The 14,467-nt window shown below is 35.6% G+C and overlaps 1 protein-coding gene across 7 annotated transcripts in view; it reads left to right on the forward strand.

Moving 5' to 3' along the window:
* The window catches only part of LOC107541315 (argonaute RISC catalytic component 3), an 82,850-nt gene that overhangs the window by 42,861 nt on the left and 25,522 nt on the right, over positions 1-14,467 (forward strand). For all 7 annotated transcript variants that reach the window (XM_016218342.2, XM_016218350.2, XM_016218358.2 and 4 more), the window contains 7 exons: positions 1,280-1,414; positions 5,287-5,374; positions 5,500-5,647; positions 6,047-6,166; positions 8,780-8,902; positions 9,198-9,331; positions 13,076-13,260. In XM_016218342.2, coding sequence (XP_016073828.1) covers positions 1,280-1,414; positions 5,287-5,374; positions 5,500-5,647; positions 6,047-6,166; positions 8,780-8,902; positions 9,198-9,331; positions 13,076-13,260 — 933 coding nt within the window. The remainder of the gene's footprint in view (positions 1-1,279; positions 1,415-5,286; positions 5,375-5,499; positions 5,648-6,046; positions 6,167-8,779; positions 8,903-9,197; positions 9,332-13,075; positions 13,261-14,467) is intronic.

The raw sequence follows: 14,467 nt of genomic DNA on the forward strand, positions 1-14,467 counted from the left end.
ATTCTTCCACAGGTGAGTGACATTTTGTGGAGGGCATATAATGCTAAACCAAAGAGGGAGAACCACATAAAAAGTTTACACTTAGCTTAACAGACAGTGGGCATGGTTTTTTTTTTAAGTGGAAAAATAATATAGCATGTAGCTTACTGTCTGTTTTGGTTTTACTTTTCATTGTATCTCTAGTGTATAGCACATAATAGCAATCAGTAAGTATGCGTTTAAGAAATGTGTGAAGGTGATCTACTAACTATTGGTGAAACTCTTCCAGTTCTAAAACCCAAGATTAAGAAATACTGATTGACTGTTAGAAAACTACAACTGCAGCTAGATAACATTGGATAGATACCCCTTACTATTGTTACTACCTATAGCTTGCATTAGCACTAATAACATTTAACACTGCTGTCTACTCAGATCTGTACAAGACAGGGAAAACTCTCACTAGAATAGATAAACAGTGTGGAGTGGCATAGAAAGCTTTGTTTAAGAAATAATATGGGCCCGGCCAGCGTGGCTCAGTGGTGGGGCATCAACCCATCAACCAGGAGATCATGGTCAGGGCACATGCCCAGATTGCTGGCTCAATCCCCAGTGGGGGACGGGCAGGAGGCAGCCAGCCTATCCATGACTCTCTCATCACTGACGTTTCTCCCTCTCCCCTCCTCTCTTTCTGAAATCAATTAAGAAAAAGAGAGAGAGAAGCTAAGGAAAAAAAACCAAAAACATAACCTCATTTGCTAAGGGTCTTGGGCCTTCTTTGTCCCTTTACAGGCCTTGTCTCATACCCAGAACACTTCTCTGTACATGTAGTAGAGAATGGAATGATTCAAGTACGATGGGGAAAGAGAGAGATTATAAAACTAGTGTTTATGCCCGGCCCGGCTCAGCGGTTGAGCGTCGACCTAGGATCCAGGCGATCAGGGTTCGATTCCCGGTCAGGGCACATGCCCCGGTTGCAGGCTGCAGCTGATCAATGACTCTCTCTCATCATTGATGTTTCTATCTCTCTCTCTCCCTCTCCTTTCCTCTCTCTGAAATCAATAAAGATATATTTAAATAAATAAATAAATAAAACTAGTGTTTAGCTTTTCTGTTCTTGCGCTTGTCTTTCAGTCAAACAGAGGTCAAACTGAAACTGCTTAATTTCGGAAATATTTTTATAAGTATGTGTAAAGGATAATGTTAACTCTATAACTAGTTCATTATCATGGAGCCTGAGATTATTTCTGAATTTTTTTAAGGGAACATTAATTTGTACTATTTGTGTTTTTCTTCTTAGTTTCTGCCACTGCCTTCTACAAAGCACAACCTGTAATTCAGTTCATGTGTGAAGTTCTTGACATTCATAATATTGATGAGCAGCCAAGACCTCTGACTGATTCTCATCGGGTAAAATTCACCAAAGAGATAAAAGGTGAATTAATTAGCATTTGAAACAACTTAACTATAAAATTCATGAGTATGACAAACTTATTGAAAAAAAATTAATTAAAATTTATTCATGTAACATTACCAGTAAAATAAAGATCAATTATAAAATGTTGCATTAAGTTCATTACCATAACATCTTAGGTAGTGTTTTGATGAAAAAAGTACTGAGTAATGGAATTAATATCAATACCAGATAATTTTTTGTTATTACTTTCCCTTCGTAGCTGAATGTATAAGAGTATCTCATGGGGAAATGCTTCTATAATACTGCTAAAAGTAGAAAGCTTATTTCAGAAACATTGTTACTTCAGAATTGGAATCATTCTTTGAACAAATTCTAATACGATGACTTCCTTACTTTTCTGAAATGATAGAATATTTTATTCCTTTGAAAATGTATGGATACAGGGCTTGCCTGTTTCATGTGTTCTAGAATTGGAACTTAGTTATTTCATGTCTATTATACAGTTGATCATTGATCTTGCCTCTTTTAGTTAGTAGCTAAAATTTGTACAGTGGTGTTGCATATGTATGTTTTACTAATTTAATTCATCTCTACATGGCCTTCCAAAAAAGGAAAAGAATAAGTTTAGTAGTGTTCTAAAATGTATATTTTATATATATTTAACTTATTCTTTATATGTCTGTACATTCCTATATACATTTTAAAATACATACACAGTTTTATATGCAAACCCACATACACTGACTTTATCAGCAATTTAAGGGATTTTTCAAGAGCAATTTTGATTCAGAGTAGTAGCTGAATGCATCCTGTTTACTCTAGTAATCAATCATTCTTTGCCATTTAGTAACCAGGAAAGAGGTAATCATTGTAATAAAACATTACAAGGAAAATCTTTCCTGCTTTGAAAATAAGCATCCATTTATCTCAAGTAAAGTACCAAAATAAGAAAATGTTATATACTACTGTATTGCAGTCATACCATTATCCTTCCATAGTCTGTATTAACTGCACAGTTAGCTTTGTTGGGAGGTAGTGCATTACCCACCATTAATATGTGATCATCTAAATGCCATGGTTTCCAGTGGAGTTGCTGCTTAGTTACCACCTCTGATATCATGAAGTCACTTAGATTATTTTGCGGTAACTATGCTATCGACTCATATCACCACTTTATCACAGAAAATACAAGATGTACAGAACAAGGATTCAGCTGCTGCCCGAAGAGCATGGACTCGATCTTAACTTCAACTGCTCAGGGGTCTAAAGAAATGACTGAAAAAATGACTAGAAAGCATTATAAAGTTGATGTTATAGTGAAGGTAAAACCAAGTTTATAGGTTAAATATTTGATTTATTAAAACCATTTTTTTTGGTGTGTTGGATGGAGGGTTTGGGGGTGGGGGAGGGCTGGGCAGAGAATTATGTAGTCCATTTTTTTAAATTTCAACTTTTTTCTAACCCCTGGATTTGGGTCTAATCCTTAGGAACCTATGGCCCTAGATTTGAGGTAGAAAAATCTAAGTTGGATCTAATTAACAAACTAATGATTTTTTTCTCCAAAGTCAAGAAGGAGCCTTTTTTTTTTAAGAAGGTTCTTTAAAGTACATCGAGTAATCCTACCACAGTAACTCAAAAAAATCAAAGCTAAGTGTTCTGTGATATATATTTGGGTTTAATTTTTAGCTGGCATGAGGAATTTGATGAAAACTTAAATAATGATACAAAGTATGCTATAATGAAATGCTATAGGATTATTAATAAATTTTTTAATTCAAGTGGAAGACTTGAAACCAAATTGCTAAGTGGTGTAAGATAATAGAAATTTGTTCTAAATTTTCTATTGTGTTTTTCCTCTAAAGATAGTATTTTTACATCTTACATACTTCAAATTGTTGGTGTTTCCTTCTTTTAAGGCCTTCCCTTGATAATATTTTATTTTCTAGTCTTCTTAATAACATAGAGGCATAGTAAATGCTTTAATTGATGTGAAATTTTAGTTTGATAAAGGTATTTATTAAAAAAACTATTTCTCACTGATTCAATTAGAATACTCAAGAAAAACCCATACCAATCCAGTACAGCGACACTGTGTTCATTTAACATCTTAATTTTTGCTGATATATCAGAAGAAAATACTACTATGCATGAACTTTATGTTTGGTTCTGTAGTTAGTAATTAGATAAGCAAATAAGTTATAGTACAGCAGGGTTTCTCAACCTTGGCACTGTTGATATTTGGGCTGGATAATTATTATTGTGGAGGGTGGGAGTTAGTGCTTCCCTGTGCATTGTAGGATATTTAGAAGCATCCCTGGATCTAAATATCCCTAAATCTAGCAACCACTAGATGCCATAGCACCCTCCAGTTGTGATAGTCAAAAATGTCTGTGAAGTACAGCATAGGGAATATAGTTAATAATATTGTAGTAACTATGTATGGTACCAGGTGGGTACTTGAAATATCAGGAGGGGGGTCACTTTGTAAAGTATACAGTTGTCTAAACACTATGCTGCACACCTGAAACTAAAACAAAATAATATTGACTATAAACTGTACTTGAAAAATAAGATTTTTTTATTTTTTTTTTAAGTCTCTAAACATTACCAAATGTTTCCTATAGGACAAAATTACCTCTGGTTAAGAACCACTGCATTATAGGAATCACAGATATAAAAGAGAAATAATACAAAAGTAACGATAAAGACTACCAGGGAACTAAAAGTTGTCCTCCATCTACCTACCCATTTTTAGATTTTCCACCTTTGGAGTATAGGCCATAGAAGTAGAGTTGCTTATCTGTAAGCAGTAACCACTGTATTTGTTTAACTCCTCTAGGTAGCTCCAAAACCATTGGCCAATATGGTAGGCACTAGCCACATGTAGCTCTTTAAATTTAAACTAGTTAAAATTAAATTTTCAGTTTCTCAGTCACACTAGCTACATTTTATGTACTCAGTAATACATATTGCTATTGATTACTGTATTAGCACAGATATAGAATATTCTATCATCTCAGAAAACTATTGGACAGTGCTACTTAAGAAAATTCATCCTTAAGAATTTCAGCCAATAATTTAAAAGTCCATTGCTTCACTTTATAAAGCAGGCCTGGGATTCTCAAACCTCTAGGGTCCACAGATGGGCTACAAGAATCCAGGAACATATAAAATCATATGTTCAATTATGTGAATTTTCCTGAGTTTATGGCTTTCATCAGATTCTGAAAGGAATCAGTGATTCCATAAGAAAGTAGGGATCACCTGATCTAGGAATTATTTTGGGGCATTTGATTTCTAATAGTAGTAAAAGCTGTGTCACTATATTGTACTTCAACAAAATTGTCGCTCCACTTATGTAAAAGGGGCCAGGATTTTTTTTTTTCCTACCTGCTTTAAAAGCTCTGAAGGACTTCCTTCTTGAGCTTTATGAAATTCTGATCTTCACTCAGTATGTGATGACTGGGCTATTCAAATACCACATACTTTGAAGGTTATAGAATATTTTGAGAATTATTGCAACTCTTCTTTATTTATGCTGGGAGTAAGTTCTCCTTCCCTCTCCAAGCATAAATACCAGAATTTGTTATAAACAAGGTTTTTTATGAATAGAGAACTTTATCCCTTATCTACAGGTTTTGCAAATTTTATCATAATATTTTTAAATGTGTAGAGCTTGACATGATAGAGAAAATGTTTGGAGTTAGGTCTATTTGTGATTGTAACCATAATATGCAGTGTTATATATAAAATCCTTTGTTAATATCACATTGCCTATATCACAGATCTTCTGTTTAGAATTTGAGTTTTTATAGTAATGAACAGGCTTGATAGCTGTAAATATTTTACATTTGATAGTTCTGTAACCTTGTTTTTCTTGTTGGGAACAGGTCTGAAGGTTGAAGTGACTCATTGTGGAACAATGAGACGGAAATACCGTGTTTGTAATGTAACAAGAAGGCCTGCCAGTCATCAAACGTAAGAAAAGCTGGTGTTTGTCAGCAGAGATGATGTGAGGCGGCTTGCTCTAGTTAGTGGATTGGGAGTTTTGCTGGCTCATAATGAGATAAGAGTTGTTAATGTGTACTTTTTTTTTTTTCCAGCTTTCCTTTACAGTTAGAAAATGGCCAAACTGTGGAGAGAACAGTAGCACAGTATTTCAGAGAAAAGTATACTCTTCAGCTGAAGTACCCACACCTTCCCTGTCTGCAAGTGGGGCAGGAGCAAAAACATACCTATCTGCCACTAGAAGTAATGTGTTTAGGCTGCTTATTACTATCTGCTTACTCATCATTCTGTTGTGGGCTTTTGTGACCTATACCTGTATACCCTCACATTTATTTTGGAGATTTGTTTTTAAGTTTTATTCTAAATTTTCAATAATATGGAAAAAATTTATCCACAGTCCTAACACTAAATGTAACCCTGTTAGCAATTTGGTACACTGCTTTTCAGCCTTTGTATTCAAGTGAACATTTTACCTAACTATTTTCATACTATAAAGCAGTATTGTGTACTACTTTTTTACTTAATATGATATTAAAAAGAAACAGTTTACTGAAGTAGATTTAAAAATAGAATTTCATATGTAATTGGCACTGAGAGTTAAATAAAAGATACATCAAATACAAAACTTTTTTTTATTTGTAGGTCTGTAATATTGTGGCAGGGCAACGATGTATCAAGAAGCTAACGGACAATCAGACTTCCACTATGATCAAAGCAACAGCAAGATCTGCACCAGATAGACAAGACGAAATTAGCAGATTGGTTAGTACTTAACCCTAGAAATGGAAATGGAAATTTAAAATATATTAGGGTGAGCTACTAGAAAACCATGTCCTTACCAGTTTATACCTTATTACTATTTTATGAACTGTCAGAATTACAAGGGATCATGGAAGTAATCTAGTGGTGTTCTGAGGTAAACCTTAGTGGGTTCTGTGAGAAGGGTTAGTACCTTCTAATTTAATCTCAAACTCTATTTAGATACAGAACACAGTTTCTCAGAACTGATGTTTCAGTTTAATGTTCCCACCTAAAAGAGGGAGAAGGAAGAAAAGTAAAGGTATCATGACTAGCGATAGTGAGAGGTTTAACACTCAGTGTAGGATAGCTTAGCCCCCGGTATCAGACCAGCAACTATAGAATGAATAAAGAAATAATATGGCTCTAACTGTGTAGGGTTTCTAAGCTCTCTCATTGTTCTAAATGGTAAGGAAGGGTTATCAATACCACTTTATAAAACTGACACAATAAGGCAAAATGAAAAATAAAAGGCACATGGATCTTACATTCTTTAATGTCATTTAAATTGCCCAGCTGACAAGAAGATAGTCTGGAAATATGAATATTACCTAAAACAAAAACACTTTCAAAAGCAATCTTAAAGATTGTTGAAAAAAGGTTATAGAACTGGCTCATTTTTTTCCTTATAGTTTTATAAGGAGTGGATGAAAGCTGTCACATGATATTTAATTAGGAAAATGCAGGGTGATGCTCGTGGATTTTTCTCTGATCTACTATGACAAGATTTTATTTATTTGTTTATTTTAAATCCTAACCCGAGGATATTTTTTCCACTGCTTTACAGAGAGTGTGGAAAGGAAGGGGAGGGGAGAGAGAGAGAGAAAGAGAAACATCCATAAACATTGATGTGAGAGAGACCTATAGATTGGTTACCTCTGCACATTCCAGGAACAGGGCTGGGGATGGAGCCTGCAACCGAGGCACATGCCCTTGGCTGGAATTGAACCCAGGACCATTCAGTCTGTAAGCCAACACTCTCAACCACTGAGCAAAACTGGCTAGGGCTTATTTATTTATTTTTAAATCTTGGGGAATCGTCTCCTTTAAAATTTTTTTATATGTTTTTATTAATTTTAGAGAGAAAGAGAGGGAGAGGGAGAAATCGAAACATCAATGTGAGAGAGAAACATTGATCAGCTGCCTCCTGCACGCCCCCTACTGGGGATCGAGCCAGCAACCTCTTGGTGCATGGGACGGTGCTCAGCCAACAGAGCCACACTGGCTGGGCTACTATGACAAGATTTTAAAGCCTTTAAGAAACTAGGACCTCTCACTATCTCTATAAAACCTCAGTAACTACCAGCTTATTTATTACAGCTTTTCTGTTCAGGGAGACAGTATTGCACAGTAGTTAAAAATTACTGGCTTTGGAATAACAGCTCTGGTTTCAAACTCTAGCTTCTCCACTTACTGTTATTGTATTATTATAATTATAGCATCTGAAAGGTTAGTGCAGTGATTGAGAGTAGGAAATCTTGTATCAGAACATACATGGTTTCAGATTCTGTGTCACTTGATTGTGTGGTATTAGGCCAGTCATTTCACTTTACTAAGCGTTAGTTTTAGCCTCTGTAAAATAAAGATTATTAAAGACCTACTTTTGTAGTTATAAGACTAGTGTGAAAATTATAAAACATTTGGCACCTAGCACATCATGTAGCAAGTCTTGATAAATAGAAATTGTTGTCATTCTTTATAATCTTACTATGGAGGTACACTAAGACACACCAGAAATGAATAGCATTTAAGCTTGAAGAAAAGGTGCATCAGTGCCTAATTAAGAAAACACTGTGGGGAGATTCTTTTTACATTTTAGATTATATCGTATTTTTAATGGATTGTTACACAAATACTGGAGCATTGCCTTCTGTTAGTAACTTTGACCTTTACCCTGAAACCAAGTAAATATGTTTTGAAATGCAATTACTATATAGCATGCTATAAACGTGAATTACACTCTGAGATCCAAGTCTATACTGAATTACAACAGACTGTATGTATGGATATGTTATGTAAAAATTATAATCTGTATTTCATACTGGCTTTATCATCTGTCTCAAGTGTATCCCATTAAGTAAATTTTAGAACATGGCACTTTTTATCTGAAAATATTGAACTAAATGTTATATAAATTGTAAATTACCAATTTTACTATTAAACTACGTAATTTTAATAGTATATATCTGGATCCTCTAATAAGAGGTTCTTAACCTTTTTTAGGTTAAGTATTTCTTTCTCTTGCAGTCTCTAGACCACACTCCCAAAATATGTTAGGTTTAATCATATAAAATTACCATTTTCATGGGACGTAAATAGTTGAAATTTCTTGTTATTCAACTTAATACATTTAAATTTTCTACAAATTGCCAGGAGGTTCACAGACTTCCTGCGATTCATTCGTGATCTGTGGTCCCTGGGTTAAGAGTCTCTGCTCTGTAGTTTAGGGTACCATTAACTAGACTTAACTGTAAAACATCGTTGACACAGTGAAGGAAAAAAACCAGAGAATTCTAATAAGTAAAGCAGGAGATTTGGCGGCATTTTTAAAGTAACTACTGACTTTCTGTTGTTTAGGTAAGAAGTGCAAATTATGAAACAGATCCATTTGTTCAGGAGTTCCAATTTAAAGTTCGGGATGAAATGGCCCATGTAACCGGACGTGTACTTCCAGCACCTATGCTCCAGTATGGAGGACGGGTAAAACCTCTTGATAGTTTTTTAATTATAAATATACAGTTTGTATGTATGGAGAAAAGGGCATTCCTAGCTAAGTCTGGAATTTAGAAAATGTTTTATTGTTTGAACAATATTTTTTTGTTTCAAGGTGTCTTTGCTTGAGTTTATAATAAAAATATAAATAATATTGATTTAGAATAACCTATTTCATGTAGAATATCATACACACACACACACATCTATATCAGATTGTTGAAATAAACTCTGTTAAGTGTTTGTTCTTTTTACCATATTTGTCTTTCTCCTTTTTCTATAGAATCGGACAGTAGCCACACCAAGCCATGGAGTATGGGACATGCGAGGGAAACAGTTCCACACAGGAGTTGAAATCAAAATGTGGGCTATAGCTTGTTTTGCCACACAGAGGCAGTGTAGAGAAGAAATACTCAAGTAAGTCTTGTCATTAGTTTGGCTTTGGAACCTTTTTGTGTTTAAATTTTGCATTTCAGTTTTAAATTTTTCAGCTAATGTTCTAACCAATGTTGTCTCGATATAAAGTGTACTTAATCACTGAGCCTTTAGAAATGTTTCTTCTTAGTATTTTTATGAAGATCCCTGAGTTTGGTGGTCATAGTAGAATTGCTGAGTCACTCTCCTAGGCATTCTAGTAGCCTAGCTTAGGTGGTATGACAGGTGCATCAGTGACTTCTGGTGGCAAATAGGTTTAAATCCCACTTTGCCCCTTCCTAGCTTTATTACCATGGATAATTTTTTAATCTCATACTCCAGTTTCGCCTTTTTAGAATAGAGATCATAGTGCCTATCTGCTGGGTGAGGATTAAATAAGATTCTTATTTCTCATTTGAGCTCCTTGAAAGAGTGGTTTAACTCCTCATTTCCACTTCCTTACCTTACAAAGTTTTGCTCCATCTCCATCATTTTACCTCTTCCCCAGATTTCTCCCCTCAACATGGAAGTGCTCAACAATCTTCTGTTTAAATTTGAAACAAACAAAAAAATCTTCAGTTTTCAATTTACCCAACTTATTCTCTCAGGCTTCCAAGGCTTCCATTCTCTCTCCTTCCTTGAAATCTTAGTGCTCTGCTGAAACTAGTTTCTGAAAGATCTCTAGTATCTTTGTGTTTATCAAATCTAATGGTCTCTTCTCAGCCATTATTTTTCTCAAAATTTGTGCAGCATTAAATACAATTGATTATCTTTTGACACTCTCTCCATTCTTGCCTTCCTGGTTCCTTTTTATCATGTTGGCTTCTTCTCTTCTCCTCTCTTCTCCTTTGGGACTCTCAGGTCTTTGGACCTTTGGCAGTCTCAGGGGCTTCTGCTGTCACTTTTTTTTTTTTTTAATATGTTTTTATTGATTTCAGAGAGAGGAAGGGAGAGGGAAAGAGATAGAAACATAGAAGAGAGAAACATCAACATTGATTGGCTGCCTTCCACACGCCCCCTACTGGGGATCTAGCCCAGAACCAGGGCATGTGCCCTGACTGGGAATCGAACCGGTGACCTCTCAGTGCATCGGTTGATGCTCAACCACTGGGCCACATCAGCCAGGCATCCCCTGTCACTCTTTTTTGAGGAGCTATGTTGTCGTGAATGAGTACTGACTCTTCTAGTGACTACCTCCACTCCAAAACTTTTAGGCTTCTCTTTGACAAAGAATAACATTAAAAATCAGTATGATGCCCGTCCATGTGGCTCACTTGGTTAAGCATCATCCCATGCACCAAGAGATTGCCAGTTCAATTCCCAGTCAGGGCACATGCCAGGGTTGTAGGCCCTATCCCAAGTAGGAGGCGTGCAGGAGGCAACTGATCAATGTTTCTCTCTCATTGATGTTTCTATCTCTCTCTTCTTCTCTCTCTAAAAATCAATAAAAACTTTTTTTTAAAAATCACTATGACATATAAAATCATTCACCTGCCTCTTAAGTCATTTCATTTTCACATATTTTGGATAGAAAACTGAAGCACTCTATTCCCTATATCTCCCTGGCATTTTTTTCATTTCCACTTATGCCACTCTTTAATATCTCTACTCATCTAAATACTATTTAATCTGCCCTGGCTGGGTGGCTCAGTTGGTTGAAGCATTGTCCCTTATACCAGAAGGTTTCGGGTTTGATTCCTGGTCAATGCACATACTTAGGCTGCAGGTTCAATCTCCCCCCACTTCCTCTTTCTAAAGTCACTTTTTTTAAAAAACATATCCTTGAGTGAGGATAAAAAAAGAAAAAATAAATAAATACTGCTCAATCTTTTGTGCTTTGTGATGCTGGAAGTAATCGATCTTAACTCTAAACACACTAATTTATTAATATTCTCTCTATTTGTACTTGTCACTTTCTATGTAAAACATAATTGTATTGAAATTATTTGTTTAAATTTATCTCCCTTCTAGTACCTAATTTTTTTAAGAAAATAATTATCGTCTAATTTAAATCTCCACTAATAAATCCTATAAAGTGTGCCCATAACAAATAGTTCTTGAGTGATTTAGAGTCCAATTTACCCAGGTCAATTCAGAATTTACTTTGTTTCCTTATTTGAGAAATAAAAAATTTTTCTATTTAATTCTGTTCACTACTTTTTATTAGCTCCAAACATCTAAATGTATGTTTTAAGACTCACTATTTTTTCTCTACAGTTTTTATCCCCTTGCTTTCAAATAAAATGTCCTAAGGACAGTTTAGCTACAATGCTACGATTATCTTACTTGACCTCCAGAGATCAAAGTAAAATCCTCCAGTTGTTTTTCAAGCTTAGAGTTATTATTTTCATTTTACATATGTTATTCATGGCTTGATAGAAGTCTCATAATCATTGGGTGTATGGCCCTTGTTTAGGCTGACTGAAAATATTCACCTTTACACTTCCTTGAATTAATAAGAAAAAGAAGAAGGGAATTCCTACAAATTTTATCTCTGTCCTAAGGGAATCAGCATGTTTTTGATCAAAGATAACTCAGATCCTTGACTTAGGACCTTTTTTGTTTTAAAAACAAGAAAAGTTATTGTTAAACCTCAGCATCATTATTCATTTATTCTAAGAATGGAGAATTTTGTTTAGATATGAAATTACTAGTTTTTGTTTTTTTTCAGTGTGGATAAAAATCCATGAAAGTGCTGCCTGCCTCATTTGTTTGTTTGTTTGTTTCTTTTTTTAATTTATCTTTATCGTTGAAAGTATTACAGATGTTCCCTTTTTATCCCCATTGATGCCAGGTGGAGGAGATCTGCTTAATTTGTTCTTAAATGTTGGTTTTATTTCTTTTTAATCTTTTCTGAAAAGGTTAATATTGTGGAAGAAAATTCTGGAGTAGGTCAGAGTTCTGACTCTGCCATTTATCTAACCATTTGACCTTGACCAAATACTTAATGTCTCTGACACTGTTTCCTGATCTACAAAATGAAAATAGTTTGGCCTGTGTGGCTCAGCGGTTAAGCATCAACCTATGATCCAGGAGATGCCAGTTCAATTCCCAGTCAAGGCACAAGCCGGGGTTTCGGGCTCAATCCCCAGTAGGGGGTGTGCGGGAGGCAGCCAGTCAATGACTCATCATTGATGTTTTGTCTCTCTTTCTTTCCCCCTGTCCCTTCCTCTCTCTGAAATTAATATATATATTTTTTTTAATAATAATAATAAATAAATAAAATGAGAACAATACCTGACCTACCACTTTCCTATGAATCTTGTTCAAATTAGAAAATGTACAGTAACTTAAATTTATCAAGGTCTTACCATGTCTTGGGCAAAATGCTAAGTGCTTTTCGTGTATTATCTCATTTAATCTGCACACCAACCTTGTCCTGGAAGTAATAATTTTACCAATGGAAGAAACTGAAAAAATCTGCCTAAAATTTCATAGCTAGTAAGTAACAGAACTAGGATTAGAACCTCTCATGCTGACTCTAAAGCTGAGCTCTTAACCAGCACACTCTATTACTAATTCCCTTTGTAAACTACAAAATGCCACACAACTGTATAGTAGTGTTAGTTTGCAAAAATAGATTACTGACCCATGTTGTCCTAAACGTCAGTAGTCTGGTGATCTCTTCCTTTATGGAGCACACTAATCTTTGCTTCATTCTCCATTCCCTTCCCAAACTTTCTATTACTACTTTGTAGGTATTAATGATTAGGCAGATGTTTTATTTTTAGTGATTGCTCCTTCTAGGGGTTTCACGGACCAGCTGCGTAAGATTTCTAAAGATGCAGGAATGCCCATCCAGGGCCAGCCTTGCTTCTGCAAATATGCACAGGGGGCAGACAGCGTGGAGCCCATGTTCCGGCATCTCAAGAACACCTATTCTGGGCTTCAGCTCATCATCGTCATCCTGCCAGGGAAGACGCCAGTGTATGGTAAGGATATCTTAAGATTGCTTTTTTCCCTCAAGCAGATGATATTCCTTTAAGAGTGATGCCAAAACATATCCTAAAACTTTCAAAAATTAAAACATTTTATAACTTACAGTATTTAAAACTATGTATTGTTACTTTAAAAAGACAAATCAGTAGAGCAAACTAAATGGTCTACGAAAAGACCCTGTGAAAAGAATTTCGGTAAAGTAGGCATTACAAAACAATGGTTAAGGGAAGAATTGTTATTAAAAATGCCATTGAGGCACCCGGCCGATGTGGCTCAGTGGTTGAGTATTGACATATGAACCAGATCCTGGTTCGACTCCCGGTCAGGGCACATGCCAGGGTTGTGGGCTCAATCCACAGTGGGGGGCTTGCACGAGGCAGCCGATCAATGATTCTCTCTCATCATTGATGTTTCTCTCTCTCCCCCTTTCTCTCTCTGAAATCAATAAAAACATAAAAAAGGAAAGGGGGAAAAAAATGCCATTGAGGCCCTGGCCAGTGTGGCTCAATTGGTTGTAGCTTCGTCACATTCACCAAATGGTTGCCCGTTCTATCCCAGTTAGAGCGAGTGAGGGAGGCAACCAATCGATGTTTCTCTCTCTCTTTCTCTCTCTTTCCCTCTCCCTCTCTCTCCTTCTCCCTTACTATCTCTCTAAAATTAATAAGAACATATATTTTAAAAATCTTAGTGGTTGCCCTAAAGTTTACAGCATACATTCATAACTAATCAAATCCATGACTTCGTACCTTTTCAAGATTCATCACACTTTATGCTCTTTTTCCCCCCAGAAACTCTTTGCTTACCCTCGTTCCTCTACTTGTATTGCCTCTCACTTTCCACCCTTCACCAAGCAATTGTACGTTCCTGTGAATTTTAGCTCAGACGTCCCTTAGGGAAGCTTTGCCTGACCTCCTTGACAAGGTCCAATTCTCTCACTTTCATTTTGCTTTCACAGTTGTAATGTTAAATTTGAGTTGTTATTTAATTAATGCCTGTTTCTCTGACTGTACTGTAAGTTTTATGAGGATAGGAACAGTGTCCCTGTTGACTCACTATTATATATCCAGAGGTTTGCACAGTACTAGCATGGATTGGGTACACATTAAATATTTGTTGAATGAATGAATAAGTCTTTAAGGAGGGCAATTTGTCAGTATGTTTTAAAATGTTAAATATATATATACCTTTGGCCCCTCAGTT

Source organism: Miniopterus natalensis, chromosome 9 (assembly GCF_054644295.1).
Source record: "Miniopterus natalensis isolate mMinNat1 chromosome 9, mMinNat1.hap1, whole genome shotgun sequence".
In the NCBI taxonomy this organism is placed as follows: domain Eukaryota; kingdom Metazoa; phylum Chordata; class Mammalia; order Chiroptera; family Miniopteridae; genus Miniopterus; species Miniopterus natalensis.